We start from the raw sequence: 23,256 nt of genomic DNA, 5'->3' as shown, positions 1-23,256 counted from the left end.
AAGTACTCACTTTCACCAATGGCCAAATTACGGAAAGAGCCTAAATGTCCATTAACTGATGAATGGAGAAAGAAGTTGTGGTTTATATACACAACGGAATACTACTTGGTAATGAGAAAGAATGAAATCTGGCCTTTTGTAGCAACGTGGATGGAACTGGAGAGTGTTATGCTAAGTGAAATGAGTCATACAGAGAAAGACAGATACCATATGTTTTCACTGTTATGTGGATCCTGAGAAACTTAACAGAGGACCATGGGGGAGGGGAAGGGGGAAAAAAAAGTTAGAGAGGGAGGGATGCAAACTTTAAGAGACTCTTAAAAACTGAGAATAAACTGAAGGTTGATAAGGAGTGGGAAGGTGGGGGGGGTGATGGGTATTGAGAAGGGCACCTGTTGGGATGAGCACTGGGTGTTGTATGGATACCAATTTGACAATGAATTTCACATTAAAAAAAAGAGAGAGAGAGGAAAGTACTTAGCAAAAGGATCATAGCATGAACAGACCAGTGAAAGAAACCAGAAAGTTCAGAGCCTCTGTTTGCTCATCTGTGAAATGAATCAGGAAGCCAGACATGAGCCCCTCTGTGGCAGCCAGTGCTGTTTTCAGTTTTGTGGGTCCAGCAGTTAGCAGAGTTTCTCTCATAGCAAAGGCACCTGATATGTGTGTGGATCTTGAACAAACATGACATGTGGAGGAGATGGTTTGGAGGTTTGCCTACCCAGAGGCAAAGTTGATGTTAGCGAACTGGGACCCTCCTTCAGGAAGCTGGGGCTCAGCTCAGAACTACCCTGGGGCGCCTGGGTGGCTTGGTCGGTTAAGCGTCCGACTTCGGCTCAGGTCATGATCTCACGGTCTGTGAGTTCAAGCCCCGCGTCGGGCTCTGTGCTGACAGCTCAGAGCCTGGAGCCTGTTTCCGATTCTGTGTCTCCCTCTCTCTCTGCCCCTCCCCTGTTCATGCTCTGTCTCTCTCTGTCTCAAAAATAAAATAAACGTTAAAAAAAAAATTAAAAAAAAAAAAAAAAAAAAAAGAACTACCCTTAGAGAGGCACATGTTTCTCCCAGGGCGTGGACCTAAGTCCTCTGAGAACGCAGCAAGAAAGGGATGTCTTGTTTACGTACCTCCCTTCTGTTCTGGACACATGGCCCTAGTTGCCTCTAGCACAAGATTGATTTGGGTTGGTCACTCAGGGAACTCTCCTGCCTGCAAGTGAGCAACAGGGCCATTGATACAGTGGGACCTGGCCAGCTTCCATGGGTGCCTTTAATTAAAATGATATATGTTAATTAGCCAGGTATGTGTGATAATGTGAGTCAGGAGGACAGATAAACATCGTCCCCTTTAATTTCTTGGAAAACTTTCTTAGCCTTTTTATAAAGCATTTAGTTATGAAACTGGAAAATTCAATTTGAATAATTTAGTGTCTTTTTCTCTAAGGGAAGAACTCTCTCACATGTCATTTCCTCTCTGTGGCTTTCCAGGCCACTATCCTGTCACCTTACCCAAACTCCTTCAATATTCCGTTTCAGCAGAATGCATTACTTACTGCTTCCTCTGAGACCTTATGGGGCATTATTCACTGGAGCAATTATCACAGTGCATTTGATTACACTTATGTTTTTTCTCTCTGGGCAGTGAATTCCTGGAGGTCAGGAACCCTACCTATTTGATCTTTGTAGCCTTAGCACCCAGCACAGCACTTGGCATATAGGAGTTGCTCAATAAATGCATTAGATTAATATATTTGCTCTATTGATTATTTTGTATTTAAAATTTTTTGTAATTAAAAAATTTTTTTAATGTTTACTTATTTTTAAGAGAGAGAGAGAGAGAGAGAGAGAGAGAGGCAGAGTGTGAGTGGGGGAGGGGCAGAGAAAGAGAGGGAGTCACAGAAACTGAAAAAAGCTCCAGGCTCTGAGCTGTCAGCACAAGCCGATGTGGGGCTTGAACTCAGGAATGGCAACATCACGACGTAGGCCGAAGTCGGCTGCCCAACCAAATGAGCCACCCAGGCTCCCCTTTAAAAAATTGTTTTTTAATGTTTATTTATTTTTGAGAGAGAGAGAGAGAGAGAGAGAGAGACACAGAGCATGAGCAGGGGAGGGGCAGAGAGAGAGGGAGACACAGAATTCGAAGCAGGCTCCAGGCTCTGAGCTGTCAGCACAGAACCTGATGCTGGGCTCGAACTCACAAACTGTGAGATCATGACCTGAGCCAAAGTCAGCCGTTCAACCGACTGAGCCAGGCACCCCCGACTGTGTTGATTATTTTTTTAAGTTTTTATTTAAATTCCAGTTAGTTAACATATATATAATATTAGTTTCAGATGTACAATATAGTGATTCAAAACTTCCACACAACACCTGGTGCTCATCACCAGTGCCCTCCTTAATCCCTATCCTGTATTTAACCCAATACTCCCTTCTATTAATCATCAGTTTGTTCTCTCTCTCTCTCTCTCTCTCTCTCTCTCTCAAAAATAAATAAACATTAAAAAATTTAATAAAAAATAAAAAGTTTTAGTGTTTATTCGTTTTTGAGAGAGAGAGACAGAGAGCGAGAGGGGGAGGGGCAGAGAGAGAGGGAGACACAGAATCCCAAGCAGGTTCCAGGCTCTGAGCTGTCAGCACAGAGCCCGTCGCAGGGCTTGAACTCATGAACCGTGAGATCATGTTCTGAGCCAAGTCGGATGCTCAACCAACTGAACAACCCAGGCACCCTGAGATTCTCTTTTTAAATGTTTATTTATTTGTTTTTGAAAGAGAGAGGGGTAGAGAGAGAAAGGGCGAGAGAGAATCCCAAGCAGGCTCTGCACTGTCAGTGTGGAGCCTGACATGGGGCTCCAACTCACGAATTGTGAGATCATGACCTGAACTGAAATCAAGAGTCAGACACGATCCACTGACTGAGCCACCCCGGTGCCCCCTAAGAGACTCTTAACGATAGAGCACAAACTGAGGGTTGATGGAGGGAGGTGGATGAGGGGTGGCTATACGGGTGATGGGTGTTAAGGAGGGCACTTGTTATGATGAGCTCTGGGTGTTGTATGTAAGTGCTGAACCACTGAATTGTATTGAAATCAATATAGCCCTGTATGTTAACTAACTAGAATTTAAATAAAAATGTGAAGGAAAAAAGGTCACACTAAAAAATTATTCTATTGCTGAGTAACAGATTACCACAAGCATGGTAGCTTACACAACAGACATTTATTATCTAAAAATTTCTGTGGTGAAGAGTTTGGTCATGGCTTAGCCTGGCTGCACTCAAGGTGTCAGCCAGGGCTGGGGTCTCATCTGAGGTTCTGGGTCCTCTTCCAAGCTCAAGTGGTTGTAGAATTCATTTTCTTGCAGATGTAGAACTCATGGTATCTTGCTTCTTCAAAGGCCAGTGGGAGACTCTCTATCACCGAGGAAGGCTGGGCTCCTCTTTTAAGGACTAACTTGATTAGGTCAGGATACTCTTCTTTTTGATTAACCGAGAGTCACACTGATTGGGACCTTAATTAAATCTGCAAAATGCCTTTATGTTCACTTTATACCATAACCCAATCATGGGACATCCCATAACCCAATATGATGACATCCATTGTATTCACAGGTCCTGCCCACACTGAAGAAAAGTGACATGGATACAAGACCTAGATATCAGGGAGTGGGAATCTTGGGATTCTGCCTGCTGCAAGCCCTGAATGAGAGGCCTCTGAATGGCTCTGTGCCTCTCTTAGGGAAAATAGGTAAGTCTGAAAGCCAAAGGCTAGAAGCAGGAGTGACCTCAATTACTATTACCTCTAATGACCTACTGGGGGAATTTATGCTTCCTGAATCTGCAACTCTGGGCTCTGCGGAGTTTGAGGTTTTGTTCCACATAGGGTCACGCCCTTGCCAATGGGCACAGCAAGGGGCCCATTGAACTATAAGTATGGCTGCTGCCAGGGCTCTGGATTCCTGTGGCCAAGGAGTCACCATCTTGGCAGGGGTAATCGCCCTTAATTAGCTGGAGGATGTAAGGTTGCTGCTACACAATGCGGTGGGGAGGAATGTATGTGGAACTCAGGTGTGTGTGTGTGTGTGTGTGTGTGTGTGTGTGTGTGTGTGTTTATATTATTTATATTTATATTGGGTTTTTTTTTCGTGAGTGCAATAGGCAGAATCAAGTCCTCCCAAAAATGTCCCCAGCCAACTTCCCAGAATGTGTTAATATCTTAGGTTACATGGCAAAGAAGAATTAAGGCTGCAGATGGAAGTAAAATTGCTAATCAGCTGACATTAAGATAGGGAGATTATCTGGGGCACCTGGGTGGCTCACTCGATTAAGCGTCCACCTTTGGCTCAGGTCATGATCTCATGGTTTGTGGGTTCGAGCCCTGCGTCAGGCTCTATGCTGACAGTGAGGAGCCTGGAGCCTGCTTCAAATTCCGTGTCCCCCTCTCTCTCTGCCCGTACCCCACTCACACCCTGTCTCTCTCTCTCTCTTTCTCTAAAAAAATAAACATTAAAAAAAGATAGGAAGATTATCTTGGACTATCCTGGTGGGCCCAGTGTAATCACATGGGTCATTAAAGGTGGAAGAGAGAGTATCACAAGGTGATGTGACTCGAAGAAAGGCACAGAGAGGTGCATTATTGCTGGCTTCAAATAGGGTGGAAAGGGGCCATGGGCCAAGCGGTAGAAGTGGCCTCCAGAAGCTGAAAGGAACAAGAAAATGGATTCTCTTTTAGAGCCTCCAGGAATAGCCCAGTGAAACCTGTGTCAGACTTCTGACTTTCAGAACTGTAAGAGAATAAAGTTGTGTTGTTTTAAGCCACTAAGTTTCTGGTAAATTTGTTATAGCAGCCATAGGAAACTAATATCGTGGGTGAGGAAAAACTGTCCAGAAGTAATTCACTCTTGTTGTATCAGGAGTACTTTGCATCCTGGTCCAGGACTGTGCCTTATTCGTGTCTGTATTGTTAGTCTCTTAAATGTCAGTGAATCTCTATGGGTGTCTGTGGTGTTGAAGGAGGAAGTGAGGAGGCACGAGGGGAGGAGACGAAATGGTGGCGGTGACAGTATTAGAGAGGAGGCAGGAAGCCCAAGAGTTGGTGGGGACTGAATCTAATGTCGGTTCTCTGCAGTGTGGGCTGGCTTTTTGGAATGCAGAGAATTTGCAGGTCAGTGGCAGGCATGGGGAGGCAGTGCCCCCAAGCAGCTTGGTCTTGGTGGAGCTCTTGGTTCAGGAATGATTCAACAGTATTCTGAGCTTCCTGGATATGCCCCATCAACAGAGGACCCTTCTCTAATTCCCTCTCATCCACTCCGTCACCTGCCACCCAGAGTGTTTCTCAACCTTTATAGTCCCAGACAGGAAGCCACAGACTTCAGTTAGAGACGGAGCAGCTCTGATCACTGAACTCTTTAATTTGAGCTTCCTGTGAGCGACACTGTTTCTCTGAGGTCCCAACACTAAATCTCGGTACTGTTGGGCACCCCGAATATGCCCTCTAACAGCAGCCTTGGCCGGAGGCATTTACTCTAGTACTTTAGAGCAGAGTGCTCTCAGTGTGTGTGCGTGTGTGTGTGTGTGTGTGTGTGTGTATCTATCTCTACTTTGTATCTGTCTGTCTGTATCTGTATCTGTATCTGTATCTCTGTCTCTATCTCTATCTCTATGTCTGTCTCTCTGTCACTATGTATCCCCTCAGGGAAGTATTGCGAGTACTGCCAGGGCCAGGGTGAGGGAGATAGAGCAGCCTGAGCAATACATGGGGAGTGAGGGATTGTGGGTAATAGTAGGACCTAGAGGAGGAAATGGCAACTTTGAAGAGACTTTTAGGAGTAAAATAATTCTTTCTTCCCTCCACAGATGAGGCCAAACAGAAGCCGTATGTGGTGACCTGTGCGATGCGCTAGTTACTTATATAAACTGAACGAAGCAGTCTAACAATCCTGTAAATATCACACATAAAGATGAACCAGCTAGTGTCATGTCTGTATTTCTAAAGATAAAGTAAATCAGTACTACTGGCACCATCCGGTTTTTGTGTGGTCCCATCTCCAAAAAGCACGAAATACAAATTTATACCCAAAACCGTGTTTTATGAATTCAAATCACCAGCATGATTTTAGCATGTATGAAATGTACAAATCCTTACTGTAAAGTAAGTTTTGAAAGCTTGCATGTATGGTGAAGCATGAGCTTTTGCAAAGAGAGTGAAATATGTTTACAGCTTTGTTGCCTTCATGGTTATGTATCCCGGTGCAGCTATAATTGTGTCACAGGTACTTGTTGCCTTTCCTTGCCCCAGGAGCAGCAGAATTAGCTTCTACACTGGCCCGGCGAAACAGGCTACCCTGAGGACTAACAGGAGGCTCTATTTCCCAGCTGGGATGGTAGCCCCTGAGGTGGGGTTAAGGTGGGTGGGCAAGAGAATGGAGGGAAATAGGGTGCAGAGTGAGGAATAAATGGAAGAGAACTGAGTCTTTTGGCGCAAGTGGATTAAATGGCAGAGACGGTGGGCATGACAGGGTGAAGAATGAACAGAAGGTTAGGTATTGGTAGGAGAGACACCATTGAAATTGTACTGTTTAAGCCCTCTTTTATTGAAAGAGGCACTTTTATTGAAGATGACACCCTGAAATGAAGACGTCCTATCCTAAGGAGGCCCTTTGATCCCATGTCACTAATAGTATGACATATTTTAAATATTTGCTATTTAAAAAAAAGTTTATTTATTTGAGAGAGAGATAATCCTAAGTAGGCTGTGCACTGCCAGCACAGAGCCTGACATGGAGCTCCAACCCACAAACTGTGAGATCATGACCTGAGCTGGAATCAAGAGTCAGATGCTTAACCAACTGAGCCCCCCAGGCGCCCCAAATATTAAGCAAGAGGAAATTTGTTAGAGGAAAAGGAGAGCATTAAAGACAAGAAAGTTTCCACACTTTTTTTTTTTAATGCTTATTTATTTTTGAGACAGTGTGAGAGACAGAGTGCAAGCAGTGGAGGGGCAGACAGAGGAAGACACAGAATCCAAAGCAGGCTCCAGGCTCCGAGCTGTCAGCCCAGAGCCCGACACGGGGCTCGAACTCACGAACCGTGAGATCATGACCTGAGCCAAAGTTGGACACTTAACCGACTGAGCCACTCAGGCGCCCCTCAACACTTGGATTTGATGAGCAGTCATAAAAGTGGAACTGAGGAAAGGTAGGGAAATTGATAAAAATCACTGTTCCAAAATCGCCTAGCCTGAGTTTTGCTTCCGTTGGCACAAGCAGGTATATTACTAAGCACTTTCATGTAACAGCTCTCTAGTCTTTCCAGGTTTTTCTTTAGGGTTTGTGAGGGAAACCCCTTTCCATTGTTTACTCCTCTGCCTCCCAATTTTGGATCCTTTTGTGTAATCTCTCTCTCTCTGTCTATATATATATATATATATGTATATATAAGGAACTAAACTAATTTTTAAAAAGTAATTTCTGGATCCTAATTGAAATTGTAGCAAGAATCAGTGTTGGAAAGTCAATGACATAGTTTTCCAAAAACATATTCTACCTAAATTAGTCATCTAAAAGTTTATATGGTTTAATAGTCCAAGGAAAGATGGTTACTAGATACTTTTCACTCATTACTTGATGGAGAAGACGTTTAATTTTTTTTTTTTAAATTTTTTTTTTCAACGTTTTTTATTTATTTTTGGGACAGAGAGAGACAGAACATGAACGGGGGAGGGGCAGAGAGAGAGGGAGACACAGAATCGGAAACAGGCTCCAGGCTCCGAGCCATCAGCCCAGAGCCTGACGCGGGGCTCGAACTCACAGACCGCGAGATCGTGACCTGGCTGAAGTCGGACGCCCAACCGACTGCGCCACCCAGGCGCCCCTACGTTTAATTTTTTTAATGTTTATTTATTTATTTATTTTTGGTGGGGGAAGGGGCAGAGAGAAATCCAAGCAGGCTCTGCACTGCCAGCACAGAGCCTGACATGGGGCTTGATCTCACAAACCGTGAGATCATGATCTGAGCTGAAATCAAGAGTCAGTCCCTTTGCCGACAGAGCCGCCCAGGTGCCCTGAGCAGACAACGTTTTAAGTTTTTTTTACCCGATTTTATTCTTCTACTTGCAATAATGACCTTACTAATATCTTATGTATCTGTCAATGCCTTTTATTTTAATGATACGTTTGATACTATATCTGTTACCCTGATACCAAATCAAAATAGAACTAATGGGACACAACAGAAAACAAAAAGGTGGGGTGGAGAATCTGTTACTTAAGGACAGTGATCTCACCACTATACAACTGTTGCATGTTTCTTGGTCTGATTTTTGACCACTTCGCCTTCTATTCCTGCCACCCCGAATTTGGTACAACATATATGCTTTACAACAATACACATACAGAAATCAGGGTTGCTAAGCTGTTTTAAGATTTTTATTCATCAGCCATGTGAGAAAATTGTAGACATGTGAATGAATGCTGGGTGGGCTGGGTTTAGCAGGAGTTCTGTCAGGTCAGAATTGAGGTAAGTGGGTTAAGTGATGGGATCATGTTTTTCTTGTTTAAGTTATATCTGTAGTGGGCATCTGTGGGTTTGGTTGCTCAGTACTCCTTTTCTAAGAAGTGCTCCATTTCCTTATCTATGTGGTTACTGTTGGAAATAGCCATGTTAGTAGATTGTGATCTAGCACTTGGCCATGGGTCTCAGTGAGGGGATTCCTGGTGAGCCACATGGGCCAATCATATGATCTTGCCCTGCTGCCACAGTTGACCTGTTCAGCGGTGTGTACCTGATGCCACTTGGGCCAGTGAATCTCTTCTCAGGACCTTTTTTTAAATTGAAGTATAACTGACATAAAATGTTATATTGGTTTCAGATGTATGACGTATTGATTCAGCAATCCTGTACATTACTCAGATGTTCAGCATGATAAGTGTAGTCCACCATCTGTCACCATACAAAGTTCTTAAACTAGAATTGACTATATTTCTTATGCTGTGCTTTTTCATCTCCATGACATACTTATTTTATAACTGGAAGTTTATACCTCTCAATCCCCTTTCTTCTCAGGAATTTTTGTACTTGGGATACAGAAATTTGGGTCAGTCTCCATGTGGCTATGGTTATAAGATGTAAAGTTCAGGAATTTCTTTTGCTATGTGGAGAAAGACATTATACAGAGAAAAAATAATGAGGCCAGTGTGCAAAGGAAAGCTAAGATAGAGATCAAGAGAAGGCATCTTCATGGCATCTAGTCCCTGGTTTCAGCTGTTCTGGTTCAAATCAACACCATTTATATGCTGATGAGAATGTGTCTGGCTGGAAGGTGATGTGACTGCACAAAAATCATGAGCTGTCCCTATCCATTGTTATACCATGTTTGTAACCTGAAAAATTCTCTTGAATTTAATTTTTCTCTCTGAGCCTGACATTGCATTAATGGAAAGTTCAAGTAAAAAGAAGACAAAATAGTGCAATTCAATAAAATATTTATTGTACTATGTTAGGTGTGGTAGAGTGTTAAAAAGTATAGGTGACACAAATCACAACAACACCAAAAGGTATTATCACTGAAAAGGTACAGACACTATGAACAAAAATGAAGGAGATCCCTGCAGGCTGAAAGGAGAGTCTTCTGGATGTGGGGCTGATAAAAGGGACAGGTAGGTGGAGAGGAAAGACAAAGCCAAAGACCATGTTCCATTTGTAATTTATAACGTGATTTTTCTTTTGAAAAGCCAGCTTAATAAAAATCGACATTTTTACTAAGCATGGTGTACCATAAAAGCATACAATATGGATCTTGCCTCCTAGGAAATAAACACCTTCAGGGGCAAGGTGTCTTCAAAAGCCTTCAAAAGTCTTCAAAAGCAAGACTTTTGTATATTTTGGAAAGATCCTCTCTCATTACCTTGTTTTGTTTCTTTAGACTGCTTTATCACGTTTGAAATTACGTTATTTGCTAACTTGCTGACTTATTTTCCTTCAAAGCTAAGCTCCCTAAGGGCAGGGATTTTTGTCTATTTTGTTGCATGCCCAGCATCTACAACAGCGTCTGGCGCACTGCAAACGGTTTAATAAAAATTCCTTGAATGAAATGGAGAATCAGGTCGTAGGGTAAAATCATGAAAACTCTGGCTTTAAATATTTCTGGGCCAGCCAAAATCTCCAACTTTCAAACACTAGGGGGCAGCCTAAGATTAGAATAGAAATGTTTTTCCATTTAGGTCAGAGGTTCCTAACTTTGCTTATGTAAAGCATCACCTCAGGGCGCCTTTAGACGTTCTGAAGACCCTATCGGACCCCTGACTAACTAAATAGGAATCCCCAGAGGGTGGGGCTCAGGGATCACTACTCCGTAAGGCTGCCCAGAAGATTCCGACGTGCAGCTAAGCGCAAGAACCACAGACTGGGATCCGAGGCGTGGGGGTCAAGGTGGCGCGACCTTCGGCGAAGCGTGATAACGGAGACAAGCTCCGAGGATCCCTCGCCTCCACGCCGCTCCCTGGCCGTGCTGTGTGGGGCCTTTAATCAACAATGGCGGGGATAGGCCTGTCCTGTGGGCAGCAACACGCCCGGCGCTGCCGATCCAGTGGGAATCCCCTCAGAGACAGGCTCCCGGCCAATGAGCGAGGCTGCAGGAGCTCGGAGCCCACCCGGCTCCGCAGAGAGCCCTTGCCCCCGGCCAGCAAGGCCCCGCCTCTGGGCTGGAAGGCCCCGCCCCTGGGCGGCTGCCCCCGCGAGAGTGCGGCCGTGAAGGGGGAGGTCTGGTCCCGCGCTCGCGCTCGCCTTACTCTCGACTTCCCTCCGCCAGCTGTCTCGCGTGGCCCGGGTCTCTGGTCGCGCGCGCGGCCTCAGGGCAAGATGAGGCGGGCGGCGCTGCGGTAAGTAGCAGGGGTCCGGCGTGGCCCTTTCGGGAGGGTCGCCGGCGCCCGCCCTCCGCGCTGCTAGCGGGTCCGGGCGCTAGGAACGGGCCGCCGGCTGGCGAGACTGACGCAGTGGTTTGGGGGGGGGGGGGGGGAAGGGGGGGCGGGGGGGGAAGGGGCGCCCGCCTTCCGCTACGACGCCTGGACGCGTGCCTTCTGCCCCCGAGTGAAGCACCGCGACCCCCACTCCTGGAGCGGAGTTTGATATTAAAAGCGAAGCGGCACTTGGAGGAAGTTGGGTGTTCCCTGAAATTCCTTTCTCTTTGCTCATCACGGGTGTGGTTTGGGGGTAGCCGCTTGTGAGAGAGCTGGCGTTTAGCACTCCACCTTACTTCACAGCTCTTTGCCCTCCTTGGGAGAGCACTTTTAGGGTTAAGTGCTTGACCCACTTGGACTCCGGGTTAAGTGTGTTGTAATGTGGGGAGAGATTGCGGGGCACCTCTTGGGCTGCCGGGACCTCAGTCAGGACTGTGCGCCTAGGTGCCGGAGTCCAGCTCCAGCAGGTCCAGGGATTCCCGAAGGATGAACGGCGTGGGCGAAAAAGTGAAAATAGAACAAAACTAAAATAAAAAACAAAAATAAAAATGGGCACAGACAACAGCAGTGTGTTGAACTGGCCGATTTATTGTAGCAAACGTGGCATTATATATGCGAGTGATTTCCTTGTAACATCTATGTTTTTTAACATTACCTAATTTTGAAAACGTTCCTATGTCATCAACCTTTAAGAAAGAACATGGCGATTTTCCCCTAATTTTCCCGCATACCCTTTGATTATTAATTTCTTACATTATTCCATTATGCATCTGCATTTGTCTATAATTATCTATAGTCTATAAAGCATTTGCTTTGCCGTTCTCATGAAAGGCCCTCCATTTCTCAACACCTCAAGTGGAACAGTTACAGGGACATGACCTCCTAACCACATGAGACCGAGGCAAGGTGGTGTCTCGGTCCGAGGTGCCAGGAGGGGGCCAAAAACGCCTTAGAAACCCTTGCCTCACACATTCTCAGACAGTGCACCTAGAAATTAATTAACCATTCTGTAGCTTAACCGACTAGGTTTCAGTCATCATCTGGAATGCCTCCCGGGGGGCCAGGTGGGCCTAGGGGTTGAAGTCACCTGTGCCCAGAGATACACTCCTTAGTTGCCGGAGTGAGGCTTTCAAATCCACGTCTCTCCTTTGCTGGCTGCCTTTGCTGGCAAAGGCATGAGGCTATCCTTCCTGTAAGTAGAGGAGTCTCCATAGGGGATGGCAAGGGCTAAACATAAGGCCGCACAATTTCTGGCGGAACCTTATTTTCTTTCCTAATGGTTTTTTCTCCAGAGGGCCTGTCGAGGGCAATTCCCCAGCAGACACTACCCCAGGTAGTTTTAAGGCCGAATTACCTAAAAGTGGGAGGACAAGAAGCTTCGCTGTCGGTGGGCCGCCTGGCAGTCACCAATCTGTCCACAGCCCGGGCCTTGCCCCTCAGGCTGGGATAGCTTGGCTTCTAGCACCTAGGACTTTTGGTGCTGATTTGAACTTTACCTTGAATGAGCAGCAAGGCCCTGTAAGGTGAGGTGGGGGGTTGATTAGGCTACTTGGACAAGGAGGATGCCTTTTTCTGTGTGTCACCTCCCAGCTTGCCCAGTTAAGGCCTCGGGACTTAGACTCTAGGACAAGTCTGGCTCTCCCCCAAACCTTTTCAGCTGAGCACTCCAGCTGTCTCCAGCTTCTTTCTGCCTGGCTGGGCCCCCAGGGGCCTCACCCCTGTTCCAGCTTCTGGAATCATGCTACAGGTGCGCCATCTCTCCTTGTGTGCCCATACTGGTTCTGAATGACTGATCTCTGTCATTTGTCTTAGGGGTCCTGGATCTCCCTCACTATTCCTGTGGATCTTGCTATCAGCTGAAAAAGGTTCTCTGTCTCTCTCTTGTGTATAGCACTTAAAAATAAAAGCTTTATTAGCACTGTTTAGACAGAGTGAAAGTCATTATGGGAAGGGCCACAGTTGACTTTAGCTTACATTGGACATGATGTGAAGGGCCTTCTACAAAGCTCCATGATCTTGCCATGTGCTTTTTCCCAGGAAGACTTTCTTGATCTCCTTTCCCCCAGTTTGGAAGTCTTTTTCTTTGTACTAATAACTCTTATAAACCTGCTTTCCTTTCTTGTGAGTCCTGTTGAACCTTAAGCAGGTACTCTGTTAGTTGTTTAGTGAGGCAAAGAGTTCATAAATGAATACAGACTGTTCAAGATGATTAGGTTATTTGACTAGTGTGCAGTCTTTGTAGCTTATTTTTCCAGACTCAGGAAAGAGTCACTGAATTCGTTTAGTTTCTAAATTGAGGCATTTCCCCGGGGTGGAGGGCCTATGAATGGCATTGCCTGCTACTGTACTGGAAACTCTTCCCAGACACCTACCCTAAGCTTGGGACCCAGAACAGAGCTAAGACCCTTCTTTTCACACCTTAGGTGACTTCTGTAACTTCTTAGGCAAGCCATGAAGAGATTGGGCTCTTTGGTCTCCTTTCATTGGAAAGTTTTAATCATGGAGTCCTACGGCCTGAGTGTCCCAAGGCCTCTTGACGGTTTCTTCTAAAGGCCTAGGGATTTTGCTGTAAAACTCCCTAGGTCTTATCAGGGAATAAGCCAGTAACCCTGTGGTACTGAGGTGTTGGGTAGTGATTAAACCCTTCTTCCTCTCCCTCCACCTCAGCGCTGTATATGTAAAAGGGAAGTAGCCTGAGATTGTGAAAAGAGCAGCTTGCCTGCAGATGTGTTCGTGTGTGCATGTGTGAATGTGAACTTCTTTATCCTTATGACAGTCCCTTAGGATAGGTACTATAATTACCCCGTTTTACAGATGAAGAAAGTTTTGGCGGGGGGGGGGGGGGGGGGGGGGGGCGGCATAGTGGAGTTAGTCCTTGCTTGTCCCGGCATGAGGTAGTAAGAATTTACTAATAACTTGAACTAGAATGAGTAATAGTATCTGGAGTTCTTGACCTTGTCAGTGCCTTGCCTTCTTCAGCTGTGCATTCAGATTACTTTGTCAATTTCTGATATTATATATGTGTTATCCATGATATGATGGTGGTTAGGAGTCAACACTTAAGATTAACAGTGAACCAAAACCAACTTAAACAACTTGTTTTGGCAGACTAGGTTAGGTGCATTTGGGTAAATCGTTTTTATTTTGTTTGGGGATTAGGAAATTTCTGCCCACAATAAATACTCTGAGTCTGGAAAGGGTTAATTCTGTTTTCAAAGTTTATTAACTTATAATTGGATTTAGCTTATTTATTGAGGAAATATGGTGTGATAATAAAGAACAAAATAAATGTTCATAATTAATTTACTCAGCTGTTTACCAAATTGATTCAGGGCTTCTGAAGCTAATAAAAAAGCAAGAATAAATCCATTAAACCTGGTTGATATCTTTTATTTATTTTGTAGATTGTTAGCTAGTTGGTCTCTTTCATGAAATGTTTACTCTAGTTAGATGATTTATGGAGTAGCCTCATATGCAAATATATAGACCCTGGAGAAACAAGTACAGATCCTTACAAGAAAGTGTATACTGAGGGTGTGGAATGGTTAAGTGTTTTGGGAGGAGGGGCTGGTTTTGGGGGTTGCCGGGACGCCATAGAACCTACTCTAGTGTTTTTTATCTTGTTTTGTAGGCTTTGTACCACCTTGGGCAAGGGGCTGCGTGCTTCTGGCAGAGGACTCACTCAAGGATCCGAGAATCCCGAGAAACAGAGAGTCCTCCACATGCATGAAGGCAAGCATGGGTGTTTGTGTTTTAGGTCCATGTGGTGAAAAACCCTGTCTTATTTGGGAGGCATACAGATAGGTACTTTAGGGCGAATGAGACATACTAAACGTAGATTTTTCCATAAACTTCTCATTTATAAGATGGTCAGAATAACTTTGGGTAGAGACCACATTCAGAATTTGAGCTTTGGTTCCTAGGAGCCTGGGAGACAGCTCTTTTAATTAAATGGCTTACACTTTCTTTGTGTTGGTACTGAAGGGGTAAGCAGAGAAAAAAGAGACCTGTTGCATAAGAGATGGACCCTTCAGTTGCAGCAACTAAATGCTCCTGATCTATAGTTTTGTTAGAGGGACAGTTAATCCATGCTCAGTTGAAGTTAATTTCAATTTCTAGTCTGATATGCAAACTATGGTTGTCTATATCAGTTTAGGAGTATTCATTATGAACAAAATTGTGGCTTCAAAAGGTACAAATTATATATATACGTACACATGTATATACATACGCATATACATATATATAATTAAAATTTCTTTAAAATTTTTTTATGTTTATTTATTTTTGACAGAGAGAGAGAGAGGGGCAGGCAGAGCGTGAGTGGGGAGGGGCAGAGAGAGAGGGAGACACAGAATCTGAAGCAGGCTCCAGGCTCTGTGCTGACAGCACAGAGCCTGTTGTGGAGCTCCAATTCACGAACCATGAAATCATGACCTGAGCCGAAGCCGGATACTTTAGCCGACTGAGCCACCCAGGTGTCCCAAATATTTAATTAAAATTTCTACTTCTTGGCCCTCACTACCCCCTTTATTCATACTCTGACTAAACTAGTAATAATCATTATATGTCAGTGAGCGTCGGTAGTCTGTGTACTACTTGACATACTTCCTGTCCATTCTTTTATTCAAGGAACTCAGGAGGGAAAAAAGTCAGAAATAAGACACATTTACTAGTGGTTACAGGCATACCTTGGAGATATTGCAGGTTTGGTTCCAGACCCCTGCAATAAAGTGAATACAGTGAGTGAAATCAATTTTTTTGTTTCCCTGTGCATTTAAAAGTTAGGCTTACACTACACCGTAGTCTATTAAATGTGCAATAGGACTATGTCTAAAAACACAGTGTACGTATCAAAACAGTTTAAATAGTACCACCAAAGCTCACTGATCACGGATCACCTTAACAAATATAATAATAACGAAAGAGTTTGAAATATTGTAAGAATTACCAAAATGTGACACAGAGACATGAAGTGAGCAAATGCTGTTGGAAAAATGGCGGTGATGCAGTGTGGCCACAACCTTCCAATTTGTACAAAACATACTTTCATGGAGCACAGTGAATACAATAAAATGAGGTATGCCCATATATTCTGCAGTTCTCTCTGATTTAGTTGTAATTAGAGTTTGTACCAAATTTGTGGTGTATAACAATTATTTGATAGAAAAATCAACTATTTTTTCGTTAAAGTTTAAGTGCATGTTATCTAACCATATTTGGTTTTGATCACTTAGCCATTGAAGGACCAAGTATTGCTACAGTTAATTTCCCATAACTGGAATATATACTTTTAAGTCCTATCTAAATGCTAGGAAAAAAACATGACATCAACATGTGAAATCCTATAGACTTATTTTTTAGTCTTGAATTTCTACTGCTTATCTAATTTATTTTCCTTTTATCCATATAGCATGTTCACCTATACATGTGAATCACGGTGTGTGTGGTAATTAGTATCGACTTTTTCTTTAAGTGCTTAAGCTTCTTTGCATTAATTCATTCTTGCACTTTTTGGGCATTAACTAACATTAAATTACGTTCTTTGCTTTTCCTTGATTTACATCTTTGCTTCACTTTTGTGGCTTAAACTTTTCTAACAATTAGGATAGTATAAATATATGAAAGATCAGTTGGAATGAGACTCCTATTTGAGTATCACTGTCAGTCCCTGCACTAATCAATCTGCTCTACCAACTGCCTATAAGAAGCTAGGTGAGGATTTTGGTCATAATATCTCCATCATAAAGGGTCTCCTACTGACACTGATACTACCCCACCCGATGAATAATTGGAGTTACCCTGTTTTGTTTGTGTATGTAAATCCCAGTGATTGGCACAGAGTATTCTTTTTCTCACTAAGGAGACAGTTAGTTGTTTCACGTTTTTGGGAAGCACAGGTTTGATCCCTTCCTTGAGCTGTTTGTTGTGGCATTAAATGGAAATTAATGGATCTTTAAAGCTTTTGAGTGCATGGGTCGCTTTTTATAGTTCTTCAACTCATATCCATAATCCAGTTCTAGTATTTTTGTTTCCTGGAATGACCTCTTTATTTTTGTTTCAGTTCGTGATAAGTTGCGGGAGATAGTAGGAGTCTCCACAAACTGGAGGTAAGCACGCTTGTGCTCATTCATCCTTTCACCTTTAAAGTGGTATGCTAGGCTGTATTTAGGCTCAGCTGATGGTCTCATTGTAGGGGTGGAGGGAGCCCTGTGTTTGGAAATGGGTTGAGAGGGTTTTTTTTACTTGCGGGGAAGACCAACATTCCAACATACTCATCATTTGATGTATTCTTGTCATAAAATAAAGTCATTTACCTGTACTCTACATTTTTCAAAGTGCATTCAAGTATATTACCTCAATGATTCTCTACAAAACTTGTGACATGCTTATGGCATATGTTCCTATCCCTTTTTTACATATGATGAAACTGAAACTCAGAGGGAGAATGAATGAATTAAGGATCAGGGTTTGGGAATTAAAACTCAAGTTTCTTGGTTTTTCTATTTGATGCAGCCTGGCTCCTTTATTACTTCTTGTCACTTCACAATTAACCTGATCTCTCAGTATTTCCCTGCTGTGAAATAGGATAATATCCCTATTGGTGCATAGAATTTTGAGACTAAAATGAGATAAAAAGAAAAAGCAATCACTAGACATACAGTAATCTATTGTTGGTATAGAAATTATCTAATGACTTCTTTTTTAGCTATTTATATGAAAAATTTCAATGTTTTGAAAAGTAGAAAAGATGAATACCTCTGTCTCTACTATCTTGATTGGTACTTACATTTTTCCAGATTTGCCAATATGCATATGTTGGCTGAATTGTAATTTACTTATTCATATAAGTGAATTATAGGTATCATGACACTTCATACATCTCCAATAAATAAATATGTTCTTTTGTGTAACAAAGTCAGCAATCGTGTGTCTCTCCAACAAACAAGATATTCTCTTACTTGATGAAATATACAGTAATTCCCTCATAGTATATTACTCATCCGTACAGAATTTCTCAACTGTTCCCAAAATGTCTTTTATAGCTTAAGAAAATATCAAGATCCAATAAAGAATTGTATATTGCATTAGTGGTTATGACTCTTTGGTTGCTCCTAGTCTAGAATAGTAGACAATTATTCTCCCTCCTGTTTTTTGTGTACGAGCTTGACTTTAAAGTTTTTTTTTTTTAAATGTTTATTTATTTAGTTTTTTGAGAGAGAGAGGGAGAGAGAGATGGACACACATGGAATGTGAGCAGGGGAGAAGCAGAGAGAGTAGGATACACAGAATCTGAAGCAGGCTCTAGGCTCTGAGCTGTCCACACAGAGACCACTGTGGGGCTTGAAGCTACAAACTGCAAGATCATGACCTGAGCCAAAGTCAGGTGCTTAACCGACTGAGCCACCCAGGCACCTGTATGAGCTTGACTTTAAAGAGACCAAGCCATTTGTTGTGTAGAACGTTCTATGTTCAGGATTTCCCTGGTGCTGTTTAACTTGTTTCTTTATCTCTTATACTTTTGGTAGGCTAAACCTTTCTGGCAATACTACTTCATAAGTGAAGCTTATCTTAATTAATGAAATTGTCAGCATTTTAGTTTCCTATCCCCTTGGCGCTCTGTCTCTTCTTTTCCACTTTAATCATTTCTTTGTCTTCCCTTCCCATCTCCTTTTCATGTACTTTTCCTCTTTACCTTTTGCTTTGCCTTTCATACTTCTTTTAGATATAGTTCATTTTTCTTCCTCTGTCTCTGTTTCCTGAAATCGAAGGCAGAGATAGAGATAAACATAGACATAGACATAGAGAAAGAGAGAGAGAGAGAGTGAGTTGGGGGCACAGAGAATGTGAGAATTGTCAAGGTGAGAAATGGGAATATGGGATTCAGTGGCCACTTTGTTCTTTAGCCCATATATGTATTTGTGCCCATCCCTCTATTTTTAATTTTGATTTGAAATATTCTATTTTTTGAATACACCTTTTGATGAGGGTGAATATGTGGTTTGTTTAAGTATATTTATATCACTTACAAGTATGTATTACCTTTTTTATTTATAAGCCCAAGACATTTTAACAGAAAGTTTTTAATTTCACTGAGTGCCAAGTGGGGATGGAGGGAAGGAAGAGAAGGTGAGCAGGTCCAGACCTTTTTCCTTCTTTGATAGGGTCTGACCAGCCTGAATGTCAATGGCATGTGGGATCGCACTGCCCCCTGTGTTTCATGTAGTTTGCCTCCTTTCTTCTCAGAGACCATGTGAAAGCAATGGAGGAAAGAAAATTACTTCAGAGTTTTTTGGCTCAGTCACAGAAAGGACTGCCACCCAGGAGAATGAAAGACAGTTATATCGAGGTTCTCTTGCCTTTGGGTAGTCAGCCTGAATTACGAGAGAAATACTTGACTGTTCAAAACACCATCAGGTAAAATGGCACTCTTTTTATTTATGTCATTTATTTGTTTTTATTTCTTTTGTTACTAAAACTTTGAGATGTAATTTACACACCATACTGTCCACCTATGTAAAGTGTGCAGTTGTGTGGTTTTAGTATATTTGCAGAGTCGTGCAGTCATCGCTGCAATTTTAGAACCTTTCATCCACCCAAACTGTGTTATTCATTTTTTAAGGGGTGATCATCATGATTTTCATTTAATCACAGTGTTCTTTGTTTCACAGATTTGGCAGGATTCTTGAGGATCTTGACAGCCTAGGAGGTACTGGTATTATTTTAGTATTTCTAAATAGATAGTTATAGCTATATATTGAATCATTTGGCTGGAAAGGGCCTTTTTAATTCTTTAACTTGCCCAGATGAGGACATTCTAAAAGAGCAGTAAAAGAAGGGCAACTATTGCCTCTGAATTGTCATAATTTTTTTCCTGAAAATGTAGATTCCTGCTGAACAGTTATAATCCGAGTAGTCCTTCTTTCTAATAACTTTTCAAAAAGTCTTAAGTTTTTGGAAAAGTTGTTCGTACAGTACAAAGAATTCTTTTTCTTTGAATCATGTGAGAGAACAGTATTTCCTACAAACCAGGACATTCTCCTACATAACCACAATACAACTGTCAACATTGGGAAGTTAACCCTGATACATTAGACTGATTCTTGGACGCAACTCAGCCTTCACCAGTGGTCCTTTGTAGCAGAAGGAATCCATTTCTTTTTTTTTTTTTAATGTTTATTTATTTTTGAGAGAGAGACACAAAGAGTGTGAGCAGGGGAGGGGCAGAGAGAGAGGGAGACACAGAATCTGAAGCAGGCTCCAGGCTCTGAGCTGTCAGCATAGAGCCCGACACGGGGCTCGAACCCACGAGCTGTGAGATCATGACCTGAGCCGAAGTCGGACACCCGACTGACTGAGCCACCCAGGTGCCCCAGAAGGGATCCATTTCTTAATCACATGTTGCATTTAATTGTTGTGTCAGGAATAGCTCCTCAGTATTTCTCTGACTTTCATGACCTTAATACTTTTGAAGGTTATAGGCCAGTTCTTTTGTACAATTTCTTTCAATTTGGATTTATTTTATGCTTCCCCAAGATGGGATTTGAGACATGCACCTTTGGCAGGAACACCACAGAAGGGATGATGTGTTCTTATTGCATCTCATCAACTGGTGCATAATTCTCATTTGTCCCATTACTGGGATGTTAACTTTGGTTCTCTGATGAAGGCAGTGTATGTCGGGGTTCTTCACTGTAAAGTTACTCTTTGCGCTTTTGTAATTAATAAGTACCTGGTTGGCAGGTAATTTCAGATCTTATAAACATTCCATTCCTTCTCAGACTTCCAATGTATTATTTTAAAATCAGTATGGACTCAAGGATTCCTATTTTATTGAATGGATTGTAATATGTCGCTGTCATCTCTTGTGGTGCTCAAATTGTGCCGGGACTGTCCCAATCCCTTCAAGCTGACTTCTGTGTTTTTTTAATGTGTCCCCATCATTCTTTGAGCACTTCTTTACTTTCTGGCACAATAAGACCTCCTAGGCTCATTTGTACTTTCCCTGCCTCAGTCCTGGAATCAGCCAAATCTCCAAGGAGCTCTGGTTCTTTTTGATAGGGAATGGTAATTAGAAACCAAGATAGGGGTACTGGGAGTGGTCACTGCTGCTGGGGTGTCACTGCTCCCATGTTCTTTCAGTGGAAAAGCTGGAGAATATTTGCACATGCACATAAATTTATATCTATGTCTGTCTATCCATCTCTGAAGACCATGGGCTCACACTGGCAGTTGCAATTCTGGATCAGCACCACAGTTTCATTCATTTCCCCCTTTTCATATTTGTAATGCCTCTTCCCAGCTGGCTCCATTATTCTAAATCTATTTACTTGTTTGGTAAGGTCCCCCTGTATGTAGCTCATTTCTTATCTCTGCCACCCCTAGCCTCTCATGGATGCTCCCCTCACCTCACTGGGATTCATACCAGGTCCTGTTCTGCTGGGTCACCCTCCTCATTGTGTTCAAGCTGCAACATGCTGGGCCATTGCTTTTGTTGCCTTCTCTTTTTATGTCCTCCGGCCCTGTTTGGGCTTTAGCACCTTACTCTGGGCTACCTTGCTTGCTCTCACTAATGACTTTTGGACTGAACTGTTGGGAATGGGTTTAAAGAAAGGGTCTAATGACTTCTACAATATAGAAATGAGTCCATTGTTAGGCTTATACCTAGCTGCATGTTTCTTCAGATTAAATAAATTCAGTTAAACATTCTTATTGGCGTTTTAACAAAAACTACACACACATGCGCGTGCGCACACACACACACACACACACACACACACTCTTGACTTTGGTTTACTTAGGTGTCCCTAAATACACAGATTCCCTTGGCATTAACCTGTTTTTTCCTCATTGCCTCCTGTTGATGGCCATTCTTTTCACCTCTCCACTTGATTCTGTTCCTTCAAGTTCTTTAAAGAACTTGCCTTATCACCTAATCTTTCTCTCTCATATTGCAAGCCGTTTCTCAGCTTCACATTCCCTCACCTTCTAAACATATTCAAGGCTCTTCCATCTTATAATGGAAAGTAGGTAAAATCTCCTTCCCTTAGAACACTGTCAAACTATCTTTCTCTTTCACTTCAGAGCTAACTTTATGGAAAGAGTTGGAAAAAGTCATTTGCTCTTACTGCCTCTGTATCATGACTTCCTGTTTATTTCTCATTCTCACACTTGCTGGCTTCTGTTCCTCAGAGCCATTGAACTGCTCTTGCCAAGCTCTCCATTTTCCCCCTTATTTTGTGATCTAATGGGTGCTTTTCAGGGTTTACCTGACCCTATTGTGGTTCCTGATAAATATTGTTGAGCTCATCCTTGGGCTTTGTGACACTTCTACCTCTCTGGCTGTTCCTTGTTCCTCTTTTCCTAGTGATCTTTTGAATGTTGGTTATCCCCAGGGTTTTGTCTTCTCCCCTTTTTTTTGCTTATCTGTACACTCCCAGAGCTTCACTTGTTATCAGTATGTGGAATACTTAGGAACCTACATTTCCCGCCCTGCTTTTCTGAGTTCCAGATCACTTTGCCCTTTCGCCTATTGGACATCTCCATTTGGATATGCCCTAGGCTTCTCATATTTAACATGTTGAAAATAGTCCATTTTATTCTTCCTCTATTCTCTTTTTCAGTGAATGGTGTACCATCTTCAGTCAGGCAAGCTAGAGACCTGAGATTATTAACATATTGAAGAGATTATTAAAATATTCTCTTCTTTTCCATCGATACTGACATAGGCCAGGCACATATGATTTATTCTATGGGTACCACAGAGGCTTTAAGTGGACTTTCTTGCCTTTAGCCTCTCGTTCCCCCAGTGCATCTGTTAGGAGGTGCATGGATGGAAGGATTTTTTTGTCACTTAACAAATATTTATTGGGTGCAGACCCATGTCCTGAGGGCTGAAGATACAAATTTGAATGAATCATGGGGGAAGCAGGGAGGCCACTAAACACAGGAGTATAATACAACTTTAAATGCACAGAAGCATGCTTAGCTTATTAAAATATGGCAAGTATACAGATAGTCTCAAGGTGGTGTAGGAGTCAAAGGTGTTAGGAGGAAGGAGGAATAAGTCTAAGTGAAATGGTTGCTTCATGATAAGGAGTCAGAGGGAAAATAGGTAGCTGAGTCCTTGTGATTTGTTTCTCTTTTATGAAGATGTTTGATGCTGTTGGACTCATGTGCTGGGTTCTTTTTCTAATTGAGGCAGTGTGTCTCTGTGGAGTGGTGATGGGCCACCTGCTGGGCTTGGGCTTTAGACTTCGGCTTCTTGACCAAATCTAAAATTGAGTGGGTACTCAGATTAGAAGATCCCCA

General features: G+C 42.7%; 1 protein-coding gene across 7 annotated transcripts in view; it reads left to right on the top strand.

The window, feature by feature from the left end:
- The window catches only part of ACOT9 (acyl-CoA thioesterase 9), a 57,540-nt gene that overhangs the window by 18,620 nt on the left and 15,664 nt on the right, over positions 1-23,256 (top strand). For 3 of the 7 annotated variants that reach the window (XM_049643594.1, XM_049643595.1, XM_049643592.1), the window contains 6 exons: positions 3,602-3,737; positions 14,576-14,676; positions 16,358-16,384; positions 17,009-17,054; positions 19,192-19,362; positions 19,617-19,654. In XM_049643594.1, the coding sequence (XP_049499551.1) occupies positions 14,667-14,676; positions 16,358-16,384; positions 17,009-17,054; positions 19,192-19,362; positions 19,617-19,654 (292 nt within the window). In that variant the 5' untranslated portion in view covers positions 3,602-3,737; positions 14,576-14,666. Of the gene's footprint in view, positions 1-3,308; positions 3,453-3,601; positions 3,738-9,872; positions 10,867-14,575; positions 14,677-16,357; positions 16,385-17,008; positions 17,055-19,191; positions 19,363-19,616; positions 19,655-23,256 lie in introns of those variants that run through there. The other 4 variants (XM_049643596.1, XM_049643590.1, XM_049643593.1 and 1 more) reach the window with 4 other exon arrangements.

The sequence above is a fragment of the Panthera uncia genome, chromosome X (assembly GCF_023721935.1).
Source record: "Panthera uncia isolate 11264 chromosome X, Puncia_PCG_1.0, whole genome shotgun sequence".
NCBI classification, from domain to species: domain Eukaryota; kingdom Metazoa; phylum Chordata; class Mammalia; order Carnivora; family Felidae; genus Panthera; species Panthera uncia.
Note: the sequence above shows the minus strand (reverse complement) of the source record. Positions and strands in the feature narration are given on the sequence as shown.